This window comes from Diadema setosum, chromosome 10 (genome assembly GCF_964275005.1).
Source record: "Diadema setosum chromosome 10, eeDiaSeto1, whole genome shotgun sequence".
Taxonomy (NCBI): Eukaryota; Metazoa; Echinodermata; class Echinoidea; order Diadematoida; family Diadematidae; genus Diadema; species Diadema setosum.
In genome coordinates, this window is record NC_092694.1 from 28,887,396 (window position 1) to 28,910,199 (window position 22,804).

Here is a 22,804-nt window from a genome sequence, read left to right on the forward strand (position 1 = left end):
CATCAAAAGTCACTGATGTTCGTTCCGGAATTTTGTTCGAGGCGCGGTCCGAGTCCGAGACGTCGGCTCTACCACGGCAGCACTCTCTTAATGGACCCTTTCATGTTCATAGGACGGCAGAGTCTGGTTGATCGTGCGGCTGCGCTTGCAGCTCTTTTTGACGAAATGTTCTAGCGCCACCTGTCGTCGAGCATATAACGAACTTGGAGCCTCCACGTATCTCGTGCACCACACTTTCAGAGGTGACGGGTTCCCACGCGTATTCCCTGTTCATACAGATGTTGTCCTTGTCTATGTCCACATGTTTCCCGTTTTATGTGGCGTCTGCAGGTGTCATACGGAAGAAAATAGTGACAGCACCTCACACGAACAACGATGCGTACAGATCTGTCAAATTTGGGACACACCCGTCGGGCAACAGCAATTCAAGCACTGAGGCACATCGCTCGTGCTAGTCGACAACAAATCATCAACATCAGGAAAAGAACGACACGCTTGATTTTCAAATCGTTCTATCAAGATGAAGCGGCGTTTCGAGAACGAAAGCCTCCTTTTTCTTCTTCTCTCTCCTTCGCTCTTTCCTCGCGGATCTCTGTCGGTCAGTTCGTTGGGATTTCTTGCTTTCCCTGTCTGCCTTTCCGTTCTCTCTGTGGCCCTTATCCTTCTCTTTGTTCTTTTTGCCGTTTTTCGACCGCCGTGGCTTTTTGCCTGAAAAAAAGAGACAAAAATGCAAACATAAACATACGAATTATATACTTAGAAATGGTTGCATTTTTTTCTTACACAATGTTTAACTCATCATTTTCTTGTTGTGTTTACCTGTAGACACCCACATTCATTTTGGGATTGACTGTAATCATGGTAATCAGTATAGGCCGATGATTAGTTTTCAATTTTCTAATCAAATCTTCAAAGGGTGAGGGGTGCACCTAAAATTCTGATTATAACCCCCTCCCCCCCCCCCCCCAACCTAAACAGAATCTTGAGCTCCCTGTACGTCCGATGGTTTGTGTGGCACTGTTAGCTATTCTTGGTAAGGACTGTCAAATTACGTTTTATTCTTGCCAAACTTAAAAATGTGTATTATTATCTGTGTCATTTTCATCATCGGTATTGATATTGTCATCGCTGTCATCATAGTACTAGTAGCAGCAGTAGTTGAACTGTTGTTATTTTTGTTTTTTAATGTTATTTCTATCAAGGTGAAATAAGTTTCATTGTTGCTATCTTTGGCACAAGATGTCGCAGAGCACAAAACAAGTCATTATATCGAAATGTCGCCCTCACCCGGGCAGTATCGCTGACTCATTCGGCACCTTTCGCTCTCGACCAGCTCGGGGCACGGCTGGCCGCCCGGGGTGGCATTCACAACCACCTCTCGCTGTCTCTCCCGCTTGCCCCACTTGTGGCCGCACGTTTGACCCTTCTTCATGCACTGTCCCCACGGAGACCACGACGTGACCTCACAATCAACTGATACAAAGACAATAGAATATCAATGAGGAGGAGGAAGAAGAATGAGGAGAAAAGGAGAAGAAAGGTTACAATTATCATAACAATGATGATGATGATGATGATGATGATATGGCTGAGAAAATTGCAATATATACAGACAGAGCGTTTCATATTCATATCCACATTTGCATATTTCCACACATCTGCGTATTCACTGATGACCTAAAGACCAATGGACTTTTATATTATATCAATTAATTAACAAATCATTCATTTGTGTTTGTTAGATGGATGCTCTACCGAGGTGAATTTTTACGAAAATCTCATAATAGACTATAACTATAAAAAAAAAGGCCTAAGATGCATTTAAAAAATGAATTGTGATACTTTGATACAAATCTGTTGGTTTTTTTTTTTTTTTCCTAAAAGAGTAAAGATGTTAGGCCGTCCAAGATTCAGGTACGACACTTTCTACATCACAAAAGACGAATACGATTCATTCAATGATCACCTTTAACCTCACAACGGCCCGTGCGCTCGTCCGCGTACATGTCTTCTGGGCACTGTAACATGCATTTCCCGTAGACGCCTACGAACGGCGGCCGGCATCGCGCGCAGAAGTTTCGACTGGCACACGTCTCACAGTTGTCGATTCTGCACCCTGCGAGGGAGAAAAAAACCCAAGAAAAAAAGAGACGAAGTAACGCCTAGGGTTGAAGAAAACTTTTTATATGCACTCTTGAAGACAACGAAAGATTTGAGGGACATATAAAATTAACATGGCCGAATTGTGACGTATATTGATACAGAATTTCGGCACACCTTCGCCCTACAGCAAGTGTCATACACTGTATAAGTATCAATGTGATCCTTTGGCACTTGAAGAAACAAGAAGAAGAAAGATATGGAGTGTTATTTGCAGATCAAGTTCATTCCCAAGAGAGAGCAGGTCTGAAGTCGTCTTAGATATCGTTTCATGATCTATAGATCATAGATTTAATTGGTTTAATGTTGCGATGTTTGCTGTTTAGGTTTGGGTTTTTCACTGATAATCCATTTAATGATCTGTTGGTAATGGATGGGTCGTAAGATTTAGGTATAGGTCTCCAGGAAAGTTAACCTCAAGATCAACCACTAGCTGAAATAGTCGCGATAAAATGTTCAGAGACGTCTTTGACGTCTTGCGAAATGGAATTTGCCACCTTCGGAGTCCCAACGCGACAGGAGGGTGACTCACGCGATCTCCTTCGGTCACTGCATTTCAGTCCCGATTAGCTGAGACTTTAGAAGGCAGGTATATTCTTTTCGATTTCTTGTGGGAAGGGGAAGAGGGGTTGGGAGGTTGTAAAAGTCCCAATTACGTGTCAGAATCATGGCACGCTTTCATTTAGCCGATGCCGCCGCCAAGTGCGCTGACCTCCGTTACGGCTCAAGGTGGCGCCTTTTGTGTTGTGAAAATTTGAGGAACTGTGATTATCTTAGTTTGTTCTTCGAGTAAAATCTCTCCTTTGACTCTAATCCAAGAAGAGTTCCTCCCCCCCACCCCTCCCTTCGAACGATTCATGATGTCGATTCAGATATGCTTGCAAACAACCTGCATTTTTGCTTTAAGCTAGTCGTAGTACGTTCCGTAAACTATTCCGAGAAAATGATATTCGTGATACATTTCAAGGCACTGCAAATACAATCGACAGTCAAACCTGTCTGTAGCGGCCACCTAAGGGAAACGAAAATAGTGGCCTTTTAATGACAGGAGGCCACTTTAAATAGGTTCGCCGACATTCCGTGTGTATCATATGCATGTACATGTAAAATGTACCTATTATTCATTTTACAACTTTTATAAGAATAATTTTTGTTCTTATCAACTGAAAAACTTCGCCCCCATGCGTTCAAATGATATATTTCCTTTTTTTTTTAATGGATTCATCACCAGTGAATGTTCACATGGATTGATGGTTCTATTTTAACATTTGGAATCCAGCTCGCATGCATGAATAGTTGTCATGTCGGGCAATTTTCCAACATGCTTGGTGATTGTCAGAAACCACGGTTGTCATTAAAGAATAGATCAAATGAGAATAGAGAACACGTAAGTAAAATACTCTCCTAACCCATTAATCACTGAAATACCCGAAACCACCCGTCCGTTTTCATAATGCCTTACCCTTCTTTGTTTTCATAATAGAATATGCACTTATAATTACGTAATTTTGAGAGAGGTCAAAAGTCAACAAGAGTATGTCAGAATTAATTCTGTGGCACACCATTTTCTTGGAAGAAGTCTTGGTAGGCTGTCAAATAAACATAACTTATAGTAGACAAAAATGAACATGCAGTGAGCTATTTTACATCATCGTTGATCATGTAGAAAGTTGTCGAAATGAGAGCAAAAATTGCGGTACCATCCAGGGAACCAGAGGCCATTATGTACAGAATCTTCAGTTGCTAAAGAGTTAAGCACCTTGTACACATGTTGTGTTAAAAAGAAGATAATATCTATGCGGTTGGATGCACTGGTAAATAGACCTCTTATGGGGATTGTGGTCGATTGGAGTTCACGAAGACGGTGCTCGATAACTTACGAGAGCATCGTGAGTATCCTCCGGCGCTGTTGGCGTAGAAGTCGACGGGGCAGGTGTGGGTGCACAGCCCGATTTGCTTCATACCGCTGCGGTGCAGGAGAAAGTGGAATCGCGGCTTGCACGTGAGGCAGCCGTTAAAGGTGGAACACGAACTGCATCCAAGAGGGCAGCCTACATAAGGTGGAAGGGGGAGATTTAAAAAAAGATATATATTTTGAAAAAAAAAACCTGAAAAATAATTATAACAACATTAGATTTCACGCTCAAACTACTAAAATGTCAAAGAGTTAACATGATAAAAATATTCGACAATATATATGAAGATATGCTTGACCGGGACAAGACACCAATCTCTAAAGCTAAGAATTAAAATCACGCCTTGCCCCGAAAGGGTGAGCGGCGTTGCCTTGCGTCAAGTTGACTGAGCTCCTCCCTTCCCGTTCTGCCGAAAAGATGTCTTGGGAGCATGACGGTTTTCATACACTTTTTCTGGTTAGTAGCAACGGTAGTAATATATGAAGGGTTTGTTTGCAAAAACCGATAAGTCCATTTTTGAAGATTTTGAAGTACGGTCTCTGTCATAAAGTACAAAATGATACCTTTTAAATGATATATTGGTCATTACATATAATGGTATATTTTTGAAGTTATGGTCAAAAGAAGCAAAATTTTCTTATTATTCTCTTTATTTTTCTTGACCTTTAATCGCAAATATCTCCATTTGGCATATATGGACTTATCGGTTTTTGCAAACAAACTCTTCATATATACTAGTAACAATAGCAGACACATAATAATGGTACTTTTTACATTTACAAGAAGAGGAGAAGAAGAAAAGAAAAGTGAAAATGAAGGAGGAGGAGAAGAAGAAAGAGAAAAAATGGTCCTTTTTTCTAATTTATTCTTCCTTCTTCTTGTTCATCTTTTAATTCTCTTTCTTCTCATGAACATCACATTTGTTAAGACATCGTATAAAAACAGAAATTACGTCATGAAAACAATGATTAAAGACTGGATTCTCTAACAGGAATAAGAACAACAAAAAGAAATGATTATAAGTTGTAGGAGAAAATAGAGACAAAGGGATTATGAGAACAAAAAAAGCACAAAAGATTATCTGTAAGAACATGTCCAGTAAAGAGACTGCGTAAGAGGAAGAGAGAGAGGGAGAGGGAGAGCTGTTGGCGTGCGTATGTGTATGTGTATGTGTATATGTTTATGTTTGTGTTTGTGTTTGTGTTTGTGTTCGTGTTAGTGTGTGGGGCGTGTATATGTGTGAGTGTCAGGGAGAGAGAGGGAGGGAGAGCAGAGTTACAGGGCTTGGAAGAGGGGAAAGAGGCAAGGAGCATACGTAAACACGTAAGGACACAATTAAATGTTTTGGGTTGTCGACCTGGTGCTAAAATGTTGTCTGCTCGTGAATGAACTGGGGCAAGATAAAATTGGCGCGAGACTCGTGAAACACAGTTTTATTGTTAGTCTTCTGTCCCATTTTCCCGTCTATTCTACCATCAAGGGAAGAATGACCGCAAGGTGACGCATATAGGCCCGATTTAAGTATTGTTATCTCCTCGTCATATTCACATTGCGATGGTGTTGTGGAATGTCTTGAAAAGGCGACAAGACGAGATAAAAATAAAGACGAATCTGTTCCGACCTCGCGAGATTTATGTTTTTCAAAAGAATAAGAAATGTTCACAGACTTCGTTGTTCCGAGGGACACATGGTTATCATATACCAGTCCCATTTCAGTTAAGGGTATAATTTCATTCTTAAGCTGTTCGGCACAGGAGGGTACAGGAAGAAAAACGGAACCACAACTGCACCACTAAACACGGACAACAAAACAAAACAAAACAACAAAAAAAAACCGAGGGGGAAGAAAATTGGCGACAGCGAAGACAAGAACAAAAAGATGAAGATAATGAATCAACCAGAAGAGGAAGAGGAAGAAAAAAAATTAATAGGTGAGGAAAAGAAAAAGATGAAGACAAAAATGTGGGAGAAGAAGAAAAGAGAGAGAGAGAGAAAAGAAATGACGAAAGAAGAAAAAACACACGACCCGTATTCGATGGTGATGGTGATGACGATGCGATGATGATGATGATGATGATGATGATGATGACGTTGCTGGTGATGTGATGGTGATGGCGATGGCGATAGCAATGGAAATTGTGATGGTGATGGCGATGGCGATTGTGATGGTGATGGTGATGATGATGACGATGCGATGATGATGATGATGATGATGATGATGATGATGATCATGATGATGATCATGATGATGATCATGATGATGGTGGTGGTGATGTTGCTGGTGATGGTGATGGCGATGGCGATAGCAATGGAAATTGTGATGGTGATGGCGAAGGAGATGGCGATTGTGATGGTGATGGTGATGGTGATGGTGATGGTGATGGTGATGGTGATGATGATGGTGATGGTGATGGTGATGGTGATGGTGATGGTGATGGTGATGGTGATGGTGATGGTGATGGTGACGGTGATGGTGATGGTGATGGTGATGGTGATGATGAAGGTGGTGGTAAAGCAAAATATAAAATGATCAAAATTATGCTGTTTTCATTTACTTCCATTTTCATCATCTCGCCTACAAAATTCGGAAAGACGAGGATCGAGTCTTCCTTTCAAAAGAGAAGAAGAAAAACGTTCATAGAGTCTAATTTCCATCCTTATCCCCCTCCGCACCCCCGTCATCGGATGAGTAGACAAGTGAAATAATAGTGATAGGTACTAGCTTATCCTCTTCAAGCTGTGTTACAAAAACACACTGTTCTGTTAGCACAAAGTCTTTGGGAAGAAGACACTCAAAAGCGTCAATTACGACCCATGGACAAATCCAAACTGGAAGGGCTAATCGGCGTACTTTTTTAGAAGTAAGAATGGGATAGGCCTCAACTTCCAATCCGTCTTACATTTATCCGGTAATAACATGATTGGTGCAAGCTATTCAGTTCATAAAGAAACTCACGACATTCTGTCTTTTATTGGTGTTTAATCTCAAGGGCACTACCTGTTGACAAGGGAATAGAATAATTTTGTTAGAAGTTTCGAATAAATGCAGCTTAGGTAGAACCACGAAGTCTTACGAGTCACATGAAGACCTACAGAACAAACAAAAAAAGAAAGTAAAGAAGAGAAATTCCCTTGATACTGGACATGACAAAGCCAGCATAGTATTATGAGCCATTACCTATTTTAATTGTGCAACTTACTGCTCTATATGTCTCTCTATCTTTCTATTTGCCATAATATAATTATGGAAAGAGAGAGAAAGAGATAGAGATTGCATATATTTGTGCATGCATTCCTTTAATGGCTTCTAATCCCACTGTTTTCATATTCGTATCCCAGCTCATTAAGTATTTTTTTTTCGTTTTTAACAAACGCAAACAGAAAAACTGACCAGAAATGAATATTATTTATTAGTGGAAAATTGAGCAAAGAAAATGGGATTCCATCGAGATTCGAACCCGAGACCTCCGGGTGTTTCGTTTTTATATGCACATGTATATTATTTGAGACGAGAAATTTCCATGAAATCCGCTTTATCTCTATGGTAACCAGTATAGTATGGAAGGGCCGGAAGTAAAATTGAGCTAATGAAGGACGAGTATTTATACAGAATGGCGTCCAGTGAAGTTGAATCACAAGATACTATACTCATGGCTTGGAGTTCAAGGGTATCTCAGATCTCTGTGGTTCAATCTGTCAGTGACGAGTCCAGACAGAAGCTACATAACAATCTTCCGTGCCGGAAAGGGGGGCTTTTGACTCTCCCCCCGAGCGACAATGACGCAATACAAACACCCCGACACGATTTCTGAAATATCGCCCTGCCCACACACACACACACACACACACACACACACACACACCCAAACACAAATTTTACACACTTACACATTCACACACATATACACACACGCACACACGGTGAACATTTATTTCACAATGTTTCAGGGTGGAGTGGGCGTTGACGATTCGCTCACTTGTTACAAATTTCCTTGCGCTGCATACGATGACATCGAACTTGTACGTGTATTCATCAACACCATTAAACGAAATGTTCGTATTCAAGGAAAGTTCTGATACAAAGGTAACTCCAATCGATATGACGTACACTCGGTTTTCTTATCAAATACTAATAATGCGTTACCTACAGCAGAAAAAAAAAAGCTTATCATAATATTAAAGGAATACGGTTTGTCCAAAGCACTGCGTTTCCATATTCATTGATATAATACATGTATGCTCCTTTTTACATACCGAAGTTTTTCTTATGCCAAAAGTTGCAAATCAAAAGAATCAAATCTTCTTGTTTTTAATTCGAATTCTGTTAATATTGATAATGAGAATCACTGTTCATAGAATTTTACTTGCTTTTTGTACACAAAGAATAGTTTCCTCCGGTGAGAATGAGAGTTATCGCTCGAACATCTAGCCACCTTTTCTTTTCAGTTTGATAGTGGCAATTGAATGATCATTGTTATCATGTTTGCACCACTTTACCATCGATGTTGATCTTACTGTTGGAGCTGTCATATCAATGAATTATTCCATCTGAACAAATTTTCGGGAAGTATACTATCTATAAATTGTAAACTATGCAGGTTTCATTACTCACATTTGGCTGTTGTTACATATTTACACGCCTAATGCGTGCATGAAGCGCAGCAGAGTATATATTAACATAGTAGCTGCGCTACACAAATTTGTCAAATTATTATGAAGAAATGCCAATGAACGATTTATTTTTTTTACAAGGCTTTCGAATTTGACATGACGGACCAATTAACGTCGATCGATATGGGAACGAATTTTCGATGTGTGCAACCTTGCACCCATTTTCAATTTGGCGTCATACGAAGGAACCCTTCTGGCAATGAATTCTCAGGTGATCACTTTTCAGGCTGCAAAGCCTTTTCTTGAGGGGCTCCCGACTTTCGAGTCATTATTGAATAAAACGACATTATCATGTGAGAAGAAAACAACAGCTCGAGAGGTCTCGAATCATAGAAATGGCGCACAATCTTCATCATTGTTGGCGGGGAACATCATCAAGAGCTGTCAAAGTTCAGAAGCACTCTTTCGGCAGTTTGCTGCTTCGGAAGCCCGATTCATCTCAATCGAAAAAGTGCAGACGGAGGGAGAAGAGGGCGAGATCGGGGGCCACTTAGATCCCTCCTTGATCCACATTACTTCTGACTCGCTTTGTTGTCCAAAGGTTTCCGCTATTGGTGAGTGGACTGAAGGTTTCTTTCGTAACGTTGTACAAGGAGAGGGAGTGTTTCCCAGCCCGCCAGAGAATATAAAGCACCGGGCGGACGTTTACCCATAGCCTCGCCCCTCGCTCTCCTTGGAGGGATTCGGGAAGCCTCCCGATCACTCCCCGATGGACCTCTCGGCGAACAGCTCGTTTCGCTTGGCTTACAGTATCACAGTTGCATCACCATCCAGCGTATCTACCTTTAATTATGGTTATCCATCGATTGTATTCGTAATGTTTGGAGCTATATACACCCTATTCTGTTCCCATTTGCCACGTGTATCCCCCAGCTATAATTAGTTTCATCTTCTATAAGAAGAGACAGAGAGAGAAAAGAGAATTGGATTGCAGGAGAACAGAAAACAGTAGGAGGAGAAAGAGGAGGAGGACGGAGAAGAAAAATACGAGGAGCATGAGCTGGGGAAGGCGAAAAAGTGAAGAAGGAGAATTGAAAGGGAATGACAAATTGCAAGATTGTTTTTTTTTTTTCTTCATTATATAGGCCTACAGTCTGACGTTGTTGTAAGAATCTAAAATCTGGTTGTCTTGTCTGTTTTCCCCAGACAGCCGGTAGGAAGGACTTGTTTTTACTCCCGGGAATAACTCAGATATTGGACGAAGGCTTTTCAAAAACCAAATGAATGGTATATTTGTTCTTCACGCTTTTTGCATTTTTTCCTCTTCTAACTTCTGAATGACGACAACTCCACATCATCACAATCATCCACACACTTTTGGTTTGTGTAATAATACACTCGATTTCGAAACAAGGACGAAAGGCAAATTTGTTTTCTGTGAATAGGCACATGTCGAAGCCCTGATTAGAGATATATCGAGTGAAGGCCTACTTAAAAGGCAAAATTAATTAAATTTTCGTTTGAATGTAGTTTAACAGTGGGGTCACTGCATTACAGTGGATAAAACTTTTAATCGGAGCTCTCCCGACAGTGCCCGAGTGCGAATTTTGCCAAGAGCCTAAAAGCTCTTGGACAACCAAGTTCTCACGCACAGTGGCCCTCTCCATCCAGGTGTATTTATCAACTATTGACCGATTCTGTGACGCGCTATGTGTATTTTTGGCATGGGCAGCGCCATTACGCGGTGTCTCAGCCGACCCCCCCCCCTTCCCACTCCCCCACCCCTCTCCCTACATTAGCACGCGCGCAGAATGAAAAACTGATGCATGGTTGCTTTAGCCAATGGGCGTCTCGTACTGAGTGCGCGAATGCTTGCTTAGTGCGCGAACCTTTGTTACAAGTGCGCGATAAACATGTTGCCCGTGGGGTGGGGGAGAGCGGGGGGGGGGGGTGCGGCTGAGACACCGCAATTTGAGCTCATGGCTGCGCCCAGTGCTATAAAATGTCTGCTGCCCTCAACGAACCCGAATCGGTCAATACCATGCACTGAGAGGTTTAAATTGAAATTATGGATTCTGAGGTGGCTGGCATAGCACCATTTTCTCAGGGATGCAGCCGCAAAGAAAAAAAAGTAATCGTGCCAATCGCCCTTAAAATATTGGTATGGCACAAAATATACCGAGGTCTGACGTCACGCCACATCCACTTTTTATTTTTCATGGTGAAGTTACTTTAAGTCACATGAGAAGTTTACATGAGAAGTTCTCGGTTAATCCTAGTTCGAGAATTTTATAATGTAGGATATAAGAATGGATATTCCTGACAAAGCTATAGGGTGATGAATTTGTTATGGCTCATTGGTGGAGCGGTGACAACAGTGAATGGGCTATCTTGAGTAAATAAGACATGTTATTATTATTATTATTATTATTATTATTATTATTATTATTATTATTATCATCATCATTATTATTATTATTATTATTATTATTATTATTGTTATTATTATTATTATTATTAATGTTATGCAAATATCGGGTTTACCGTCTTGCATGACGGCGTAAAAGTACTAATACGCTTTTCTATTCAATAGTAACTCTGCGCCCGAGAGTACGCCAAAAGTGTCTGTTACGTTAGGAATATGTGATCCGTCGAATCACTGTCTTTCTACTGGATATGTAAAAGACATTGAAATAAACATTTTGAAACTAATATCCTCTACATTATAGCGATTGATATTTTCTTGACGTTTTCTACTCTTTGTTGACGCTCGTTTCATACATGTTGGCAATACGATGCCACACGTTCAAATCTAAGTTTCTAATAGCCGACATCGTAAAGACATCCAAATGCTGACACAAAAGAATTCGTTGCTACATGTATAACTGTAATCATAATCAATTTATGTTATCTCTGTTCCAGCCCATTTTTGCGATTTCGCATGCAGCCGCTTTCGTGCCAAACTCTTGACAAAAAGCAACAACAACAGAACGACATTGAGAATGATAATAGTAATAATAATGATAAATCCACAAGTGATAAGACTAAAATGTCGGCGGAGATTTTGTGGTCGTAAAAGTCAGCTCGATGTATTGAGCAATAAGCAAGATTAGCCACGCGCGTTGCGTGTCCGTCCGTCATCCCCCCATACAGTTCTTCCACCTGCTGTACAGTTTTTCTGCGCGCACACTTGCGCGGCGCGTTTCGCCGCGCCGTAATTGATTGGAGGGGACATTCTGTATCATTCCTAATACCCACATACACTCGCACCTGTCAGTCGGAACATCCGCTGTTTGCATTTAATCTACTACACGTCCGATTTACACATGAACAGAGCGAGAGACGTCAGACACGCGCGATTGAACAATAGCCACTCAAAATAGTAGAAATATATACCACATCGGGGATAATAGAATTACAATCTGCTCATATTAAAGAGTCATGGCATTTCCAGGGTGGGTGGGGGGGGGGGGGGGGTTAATAACCCCTGAGATACATGTATGAACATGTTTTAACATGCATTTAAAAGAGGTATTGTGATTCCTTGTTCTGACCAAGGAGCTTTCCATGTTCTGACAAAAGTACCTGTTCGTGCTACTTTGAACATGTTGAAACGGTGAAGTTATTGACCATCCTCAGGTATAGTTTAAAGATGTTGATACTAGTTACAATGACAAGAATAAACTATGAATCATTATGGCCTTATAATGTCTCTCGAATCATAAATGGCACAAATGAAGTGTCAACGTACTCTTCGTCGCTAATTCTAAGTACATTTGCACGTACCCACAAATACACACATTGTAATATCTCACATTTATAAATACAAACATGTATGTATATATTGTACATGATTATGTGTGTATACATATATATGCACTTTCACATACATACCATACTTTATACATATATATTTTTATAAAAGATATTTGCATGTATAATAATGATCATGTGTATAAGATGCAAAGGATGAGATGAAATACTTAAGGAAAAAATTCATACTAATTCGATGTCAGCTAAGGAACAGATTTGGCTAAACACACTCGTTCAGTGAAGAGATGCCCACGAAAACAACCTAACTACAGTAATAGTGTCTCAATCACACAAAATGAAGTATAATCATTAAGGAGCCATGAAAACATTCTTTTACCACCCTTGTCAAAAGAAGGAAATAGTCTGATGTACACCATGAAGGGAACGAAGACTGGAGGTGAATTGTGCTTTTATGTTTCTCATAGAGATAAATTTGATGCATAATTTTCAAGAGGATGCACCAGATAGACTTGCACTTTTTGTAAAAGTCAAAGAAAAAAAGAATAGAAACAAATAGGAATTATTAAATGTCCCGAATTGCCAATGAGTGGTTGCTGAAGCGAGCAAACACATGTCGCATCTATTTTAAAGCCGATAAATGTATAAAAGAATTAGGAAAAGAGGGCGCGTGTCATTAATAATCAAAGAAACCATAAAATGGAAACCTTATCCGTTGTGGCTGTCCGATTCACAATCTAATAAAAATCTAAATGTCTCAACATGATCTTGGCAGGCTTGAGGATGAGGGATGTTGAAAATTGCAGTGAAGTTCATCCCATATCCGTGATTATGATCCAAATACAACATTTTGTGTGATGGTGCAACACAATACTAATGCAGCTCTCCGACCTAACGTTGGTAAGATTCTATATAGGAGGAAATGACGCAGATCTTCGTTTCTTTTTTCTATCTTTCTGGGTTCTCTTCGCTTTACAGGAATATGTATTTCGTAGGCTTAAAGTTATTAGCATATTTCAAACATTATTCTTATTACTTTTCATCTGCTCAAAATACGTCTACGTTGTATGAAATAGCTTTGATTTATAATAAAGGCATTTCTCTTTCGAGACTTACATGCACAAAAAATGTTTTTATAGTTTGGCTGACTCGCTAGCGATATTCTGTTCTCTGTCTTATTTCTTACTTTTATCATCACGTGGTTTAGGGGGAGTTAAATTTAAGGACATTGTTTCCGAAAGATTTATTCCCGCTTTGGAATTGAGAGAAATTTGATCTAAAGAGTTTGACGTACATTTTGAACTTCCAGCTTTTTATCTACGGATAGAATATCTTGGACAAGTGGAAGGGCATAGGCGTAGAAGAAGGCCTGTCACCTTTAACGCCGGGCCCAGACGCTTTGCGACGCATCACTCAGCGTACCGGAAGTGCACCCTTGCTCTTTAGCGCGTTCTCAATGACACTTCGTCACCGCGACACTTCCGGTTGCCCAATCTGGCCACTCGATATCCCGCGTCCGCGGAGACGCGTTGATAAGACACATAAGCAACCATCGGGCAGATGCCATCCTCCTGGCTTACTAACTCTTGTGCTTCCCTCGAACTTAAAGATGTTTTCTAAGATCCTACCGAGGTGCATACGGATGCAGGTTCTGGACAGAAAGTTATAGCATAAATAGACTATAAACTGGAGTTTAAACCCGTGACGTTCTCTTGTATGTCAATCTCTCCGTTTCGTCCTACGTTATGAATTATCATTACATAGATAATAAGATACGAAGATTTTGATCGCCAAAATAGTTAAGCACCATATTTGAACATTCTTAGGTATGTACATCATCCAATGGAGGAAAACTAAAACCTTTTCCTATGATACCTCACTTGTTACATAACGATAAAAATTCGTGAAGTTATGATTAAAATATCCCATAGAGTATAATTATCAGTTTCTCTGTTTTCTAAAAATTGTAATTGCAAATATCTCAAATGAACGAAATAGAGTTAACTCATTTTTTGGATCAAACAATACATATTTCAAAGAGAGGAGGATGAGAAAATGACAGTAAAGAAGAGATGACCACGATTATGTTATTTTGTCGTCCATGTTCGCGTCGAAAATATTATAGCAGTCATGTGAGAGGAATTCAACCTTGTCATTGTTTGTCTTGCTCAATGCTCCTATACCCTGCAAAGTTCTTGAAATGTCAGACAAGGGCTCATTCTCTCCGGCGAACCGCCGAGAGTTGTTCGTGAATCTGCCAAAGTATAATGTCAAGGGTGATTCATGAGACTACATCCCTCCCAGACAAAGTTACTTGATTCCATTCTACAAAACTCGCGACGAAAAAAAAAACAAAAAAAAACAAAAAAAAAACATGATAATTTGGTCCTTCGGCGTATGCCAGAAGTGAAGAGTGTTCCCTGCGAAGCAGCATCATGAACACGATAGATGCATGGGAATAGACATGACGACGTCGATATCCGCTGTAAATATGACTTTTAACACACACTTGCTCTTCAGCTCTCAACTACTGTCCGATAATGGGCAAACATATTAAGACTTGTTACTTTGATTCCAGTGATTCAATTTCTTTTGTTGTTGTTGTTGTTAGTGTGGTTGCTGGTTTGACTGTGGAAGAGGAAGCAACCTTAACGAGCCTCTCGCATTCAGTAAAGCTTCGAAACTTATAGCATGCAAAAACCTTTAAAAAGTACACATCTTTTAAGAACGCTTTTCTTGCTGTTACCGTTTTTTGGTTACTGTCATTGCTTCGAAGGCAATGCTAAGGAATGCGACAATAATAAAAGAACATGATTATTTACATATTAATGGTGATGACGATCGAAGCTGCAAAGATGATAATTTGCAACCATGGTAACTGGCGTGATATTAGTAGTGATTACGTATAGATTCATATCATAGACACGTTGCTATTATTACTCTGCCCCTTTTATCATTCTCTGTTGGTCGGTGGATGAAGAAGTGATCATGATTAGAATTAACATAACTACGGTGGCTAATACTAAAGTCTTGACCTATCGGTTTTTGTTGCACTGATTATTTGAATCACACCTTGATCAATCACTGCATATTAGTAATAAAAGTCCCCAGTCACATGGAGTTAAAAAAAAGCCGCAAAAGTCGCATTGAAAACGTGTAGCCATTTTAAGGCAATAAGGGAGTATCCCATTTCTCCCAGGGGGGGTGTTCCGCCCGCGCCCTTCTCACTCCATGCCCGGAGGGAACCATGAATATTAATATTTCCGCCTCCTGTTTGTCTCTGCTCAAACAGAACCTATATCAACGCATACGACCCGCCTACTCGGTCTTCTCCTGTCGAGACTACAATCGTGTATTTAAGAAAGGATCATCTTCTGATAGAATACGAAACGTAAGTGTTTGACTTACTTGAGCATTACGTATCAAAATCTAGCCTACTTCTAGGATTTATATCAAGGGACACGTTAACTGGCGATAAATATTTGATTAAAAACATTGATAAAAGAAAAATGAAGATCGTCTGAAGAAGAGATGAAATGTGACAAATAATATTCTCGGTTACGGAAAAAAGGGTGATTCTTCTTATATAATTTGTGTTTTTAAAAAAAAGAGGGTACCGTAATTCACCGCTTCGTGATTATTTTCTAGGCTATCAGACGTTTGAAAAAAAAAATGTATCAATGAATTCACCACTTTGTTTTTTTTTTTTTGGTTTAATCTTACGATATATAAACTAGAAATGTCGGTATGGCGACTGGTATGCCTCCGCCGTAATGCATGGTTCTCCTGATAGGTCTATATTAAAGTACGTCTTGACAAAGTGTGATGACAGTTTAACATAATTGGTAAAATATCAAAATGACAGGTTTGTCACAAATGTGTTTAATGTTTACTTTCCTAGAACTAGATTTAATTGGATGAATGGCTATATGTCTACGAGTGCAGGTATTTGGGGATTTGAGGATTGTTACTTGACTTTTGACTCTTTTATAAGTTTATGCTTGGTTGATGACCTATACGCATGCATGAATGCAAAATTTTGTATAAAAAAAAGTCTTTAAAACAAAACTCATCGGACTTCACGATTTGTGTTAATCATGTTAATGTCAATTTGTTGAGGACAACTTTTGAAATGTCCTGGCGGAAGAGAGCATTCACTGCTTTTCACAACAACAACAACAACAACAACAAAAAAGATGTCATGGTTGCGCTCAGCACCCGATGTGTCAAGTACGTCGAGGAGATTACACATCATCTGGGAGAGACATGGCCACAGTGGCTTGAATTGAATTGAATTGAATTGAATTGAATTGAATTGAATTGAATTGAATTGAATTGAATTGAATTGAATTGAATTGAATTGAATTGAATTGAATTGAACTGAATTGAATTGAATTGAATTGAATTGAATTGAATTGAATTGAATTGAACTGAACTGAATTGAATTGAGTTGAACTGAACTCATTTGATTTGATTTGATTTGATTTGATTTGGTTTATTCTCTGTATGGTATTGCTTTACACTTACATCAATTAACAATTTCAGTAACACTGTATCATTATATGAATATGTCATTACACATCATGGTTATTCTGTACAATTTCAACAATTTTCGTTACATATAATAATCATATATACATCTGTAATATAATCACATCTTAATTTCATTCAATTAAGTGAATCAATCTAACTAAGAAGGCTAGTCTCATTTAAGCCTCCCCTTCCTACATCATCCCTCAGCCCCAGAAGGGCATTGGACAGCATCCCTCTCGTGTTTGTCCAACCTCTTACTGGCAATGACGTATGGCGGTGTCGGACCCCTTCCCCCCTTTGCAGACGAATGTAGTCGTCATGGGACGCTTGTTAAGCACACGAGAACTCACCCCTACAAGTCTCCGGGAACTGAATAATACACGTGCTCAGGACTGCATAAGAAGTCAGCCATGCTCTATTGGACATCAAAGCGTCTTCTATGGCAATATGATGATGATGATGATGATGATGATGACGATAATACTGACAATACTAATAATAGATAAAGATTACGATAGTAAAAGCAAGAGATATTAATCAGAGCGATGAAGGTTGAGGAATGGATTTTCTTCAGTTTGTCTCCCTCTACAAATGAAATTAGTTTTTTTAAGATTGTAACTGCTGATCTGTAATCTAATAACCATGTCCGAAACTAAAGGAACCACGGGACTCGAACCTGTTATCTACTGCTTCCCGGGCAGTGACCACCAGGCTGTCCCTGGTTGCCGGCAATATTACAATGAACTTGAAACAAATACCCAAGCTCCGAAATTCCGATATTGTTATTTTAAGTAATCCTAGGCGGACAAGGCATTCATGAAAGCAAGAGAATATTAATCAGAGGGTGAAGGTTGATGTGCGAATTTTCTTCAATTTGCTGATCTGTAATTTAACAAACATGTCGGGGGCGAAAGGCATCTCGGGACTCGAACCTGTCATCTACTGCAAAAGATGACAGGTTCGAGTCACATGGTTCCTTTTACAGATATGTTTACCATCATTGATACCGACGTTTCTTAGCGCATTGAGACAGATCAGAAAACTTGAATAAAAATACAGAATGTGATTACCAAGTACGAATAATGCGATATGTTTCTAACATAAGAGAAATGAATTACGATTGAATAATTGAGTTTTGAGAATTGATTTAAATTTGTCTACACTTTGAGCATTTTGAATGTGTTGTTTGTTCGAAAGGATTGGGGCAATGATGAAACTTTAACCTCTTTCAATTTATTTGTATTGGCTGAAAACATGAAACTTCATAATTCGATATTTCTTTCTTATTTTTGGACGATTTTAGTGTAACGTCTATTACTCTGATTTTATTGTACTTGTCAAATCTAACTTGAAAATGGTTATAGAATTTCGTTCAAGGAGGAATACAGTGTGGAATGATTTGATGATCAAAAATGATAGAAATAGTGGGAATTATGAAATAAGTGGCGAAAATGAAAACCTGATGATTAGCGAGATGAATGACGAGGGCATAGTCGTTCAGAGGTCGACTCTGCCGCAAAGCAACACTACAGCTGCCACGGCACGGGAACATCCCGCGTGTTTTTTTTTTTTAGACGGCGCAGATTGGGGACCCTAAAAATCTATTGGGGACCCTATCCCTAAACCTAACCCTAATCCTAATCCTAACCCTAACCATCAAACCCTAACCCTAACCCTAACCCTAACCCCAACCATAACCCCAACCCTAACCTTAACCCTAACCAAAAACCCTAACCCAACGTTTTTCCCATAGGTTTAACACGCGCCATGCCCCAATCTGTGCCGTCTTAAAAAAAAAAAAAAAAAAAAAAAAAAAAAAAAAACGCTTCCCGGAATAATGGGCGTGGAAGGCAATACAATGCACCCTCCTGCCTCCTCCGGCGGGTTGACCGTGAATTACGGACGCTCAAGCTCATGATTGAAAGCGTTCGTGAACGCTCGTCACTCCCCTGAACGGGAAATCGCCCGTGGCTGCTGAAGACACACAACGGCTGCTTGCGGCTGGTGCGCGATATTGTCTTACACGTAGTAAATGCGATCGCACTTTCCTCTAGACTTGCTCTTACAACTGCATTGAAGTTATTCCCTCATAGCATAAACAAATGATACATCTGCTTTTTGCCGTCAGAGTATAAAATTGTATCAACATGCAGCAGGGAATGGGGGGGGGGGGTCCTCGTTTAAGTTTCATGTAGGAACGGGGAAGGGAAAGGAGGATGGAGGCATCATGTATCTATATCGGCACGCGCCTTGCATGGTAGAGCACATTGGGGGAATGTGATCATGATTATGTACGCTTTTCCTGTTTAACTTAATGCCACTCTACAATGTTACATTTTTTAAAGAATGATATTCTCTCTATTGGGGAAATGTGCAAAAAAAAAAATGAACTAAATTGAATGAAATTAAATTGTAGTAAATCAAATTGAATGAAATTACATTGAATTGGATTGGATTGGTTTGAATTGAATTGAATTGAATTGAATTGAATTGAATTGAATTGAATTGAATTGAATTGAATTGAATTGAATTGAATTGAATTGAAATGATTTGAATTGATTTGAATTGATTTGAATTGATTTGAATTGATTTGAATTGAATTGAATTAAATTTCAATGAAGTGAACACAATTGAGTTGAAAGTGATAAAGACAACGTGTGCCTGCATGTCTTGGAGGGGAAAGGGGGTATACAGAGGGACTAAGGAGGTAGTTACAGGGCGCAGGTGGAGTGCCAATGATAATGACTTGGCATTAACGACAGCTCAGCTAGTCAGCGTTCTGTGTGCGGAAGGTGTGGCCCAGACTCACCGAGTTTTCTTTGCCCCTCTCGATGACTCCTTCAATATCCTTGACTAATATCGTTATATTGCGAAAATTTGCAGCTCGCAACGCCGCAACGGGTTCACGTTACATGGACACACTTCTCTCTGCTCTTAAATAACCGTCTATAAAGTCGAAAGGGATTCAACGACTTCTTCATTAGATCCTGCTACGTATCCGTTTGATATCATCGCAATGAATCCGGCCAAAGTTATGGGGTATCAAATAGCGTCATAAATATTCTGACCCCTGTGTCAAAGACCGGAGACATTTTATTATTTCCACAGACTATAGCGCCGATAGGCATTTTGATCACCATTATTGGCTAATTAGGTAAACTAATCGTAAAATATATATCTACCAACAACCGTACCCCATGGAAGTCGAGCTAGTGCAGCTAAATATGAGGTGTCCAGCTATCTTGTCAAAAGGAAAATGCAACAAGCGAACAAACTTATTTATCTTTCCTGTGAACGTATAGGTTGATTCTATTTCACATCATTTCAGTATATAGAGAGTTTGCACTTCGAACTGTTCGACGCAAATCGTCTCAGTCATTCTTTGCGTAGAATTTTATACACACGCGCTATATTAAAAAACAGTGTAGTATTGGCTATATTGTGCGGTTGCTTGTTAACAGCAATGAAAAGAACAATGCCCAAGTATACAGATATCAACTAGTCATTTTGTTAGCCTGTTAGGGGAAAGAGCGGAGAGAGACTTTGAAAAATGTGTATAGATGCTTGGAAACCGATTGAAAAGACAAGGGTACAAATTGATTGGGAGCACCCATTCAGACTACTAAGGATCAATTACTTATCCCCCCCCCCCCTTCTGTAGGCCGACTATATAGTCTGTCAATCCCGAAAAGCCAAAACTCGATATGACGTCAAAATGAGCGCATAAAGAAAAAGGTCGTGCGAGCTCTCGACGAAAAGCCTCCACGTCTCAACAAATCAGAAGGAAATGTCAATTGTCTTTTAGCAAATACTGTCCATTACGTCATTTACGTCATTCGGGTTTCAGACTGGGGGCACTTGAGGTGGCTCTTGCATATTGGAAGTACTCTGGCAATCACCACGCAGACCTATCCGACTTAATGCACTATTTCGGGGGGGGGGGGGGGGGGGACATCGACCTACCTCGTTGTGTGTTCAACGGGCATCCTTTCTCGTTAAAAAAAAAATAGATTGAAATAAGAATAGATAGATAAATAGATAACATGTTGCAGCCTCGATAAAAGCATTGTAAAAAGGCGAATATTATCAATAGAAAAAAAGAATAAATCTGAAAATCGGAGGGCACAGCAACTCGCGTGTTTGGGTTGATATAGGCCTATTTTAGTAAATGTTTCGAGAAGCTCGTCACTGTCTCTTCAAAAACACCAATTACTCTAACGTTACAAACGAATATAGAGTGTTCAAACATGACGACTGATCAACTTTGCGATTGGTGATTATGCAGCTGGTGTCTCATACCCTGTACTTTCTTTGAACATAATTATTTCGATGATTATTCATTATTCTTCATTTTGTTGCATTATCGTGATTATGTACCAGAATCTTAAAATGCGTAGACAGACTTGAACGATTTGTATCCAGGGGAAAAGGTGATATATGAATATCAAGTGTCATTATTATCACTGATTCAAACGTGAATAACATCAAGTTAAATCAAGTGCTTTCAAGCCACAGGGGCAAAGACTTATAGCTGGACGTGACGTCAACATAGCACTACCTGATTGAAGATTTGTCGGAGGATCTTGTTTGTTTTGTTTTGTTTATTTGTTTCATTCTCCATCTGAGGAGATCGAAGATGGCTGGATAGCCCATATTCAGCTGCACTGAACTGGTACTTCCATGGGATCTAGCTGGATGTGAAGGGGGACCACTTCACCGGGTTATGCACTCTGCTCTCTATACGCTGAATGAAAGAATGAAGCTGGATCTTTTACGTGCATGAGATGTGACTCTCTCACATACTGGGACCTCTATTCTATGTCCCATCAGAGGGATAGGGTGCTTTGCTTCTAACTATAGAGGGGACGGTATGGTTACACACAACGCTGCTATAATACGTGGGACCCGGGAATCGAACCCTGGACCTTTAGATCTGGAGGCAGACGCGCTACCGACTAGATTGAAGCTCCTCTCTTCATTTAATCCCTTTCTGTGCCAATGAGAAAATGTGCACAAATTTCACATACAAACCTACGGACAGGAAATAAACGTGGTACACAAAGGGCTAATAGACTATCAAAATAGTATCGCAGAGGACAGGCGAACCAACATCTTGAATTTGATCCTTTTTTTTTTATATACCAGCGGTCAATGTATGATGTAGGTGTGTGGGTAGGCTTGATCAATCGCATGACAGGATTTATAGATTTTTAAGTTTTGCGAACACACTTGGAAGCAGATTTCTTTTCCCGCTCTTTCTTTCTATCTTCTTTTCTTCTTCTTCTCAACCCTCTGCGAATAGCAATTTAAATGACATTTTACATCATCAAAGATCAATGTATTACCATGGAGCTACCAAGATGGTATTACCATATAGTCTCAGCAAACTATTACCATGGGGATGAATGAAAACGCTGAAACAACGACTTTCTTATACTATCAACCTAAGCAAACCGTGGCTTTTCTGAAGCATATAAAAACATTTGGATTTCGGAAAAAGCATGAGGTAGGCTTCATCGACTTTTTGCAATCGTCGTTGTCTTGTAATGATAGTTTAGAGCTTCGTCATTCATCCATTGTTTTGAGGGGTGAGGGAAATAGAATACTAGAACGAAATAGTGTACAACGATAATGATTCTCCTTCCTTGAAAAAAAAAGAAAAGAAAACTTTTTGTAAATTTCTCAAAGTGCTTTATATGTGACAGAGTTTTGCCTTCCATATTCAGGATATTGCATTAGTCTGCATATTTCCTGGGTACTTCAGTTTTCTTCTCGCCTCCCTGATTTTCTTCAATGAGAAATAAAATGCCCAC

The 22,804-nt window shown here is 39.7% G+C and overlaps 1 protein-coding gene across 1 annotated transcript in view; it reads right to left on the reverse strand.

The window, feature by feature from the left end:
• Positions 1-502: 502 nt before the first annotated feature.
• LOC140234336 (R-spondin-2-like) overlaps positions 503-22,804 on the reverse strand; it is a 33,514-nt gene continuing 11,212 nt past the window's right edge. The window contains exons 2-5 of the mRNA XM_072314395.1: positions 4,041-4,211; positions 1,967-2,116; positions 1,288-1,473; positions 503-708 (exon numbers count right to left, since the gene is read on the reverse strand). Coding sequence (XP_072170496.1) covers positions 503-708; positions 1,288-1,473; positions 1,967-2,116; positions 4,041-4,211 — 713 coding nt within the window. The remainder of the gene's footprint in view (positions 709-1,287; positions 1,474-1,966; positions 2,117-4,040; positions 4,212-22,804) is intronic.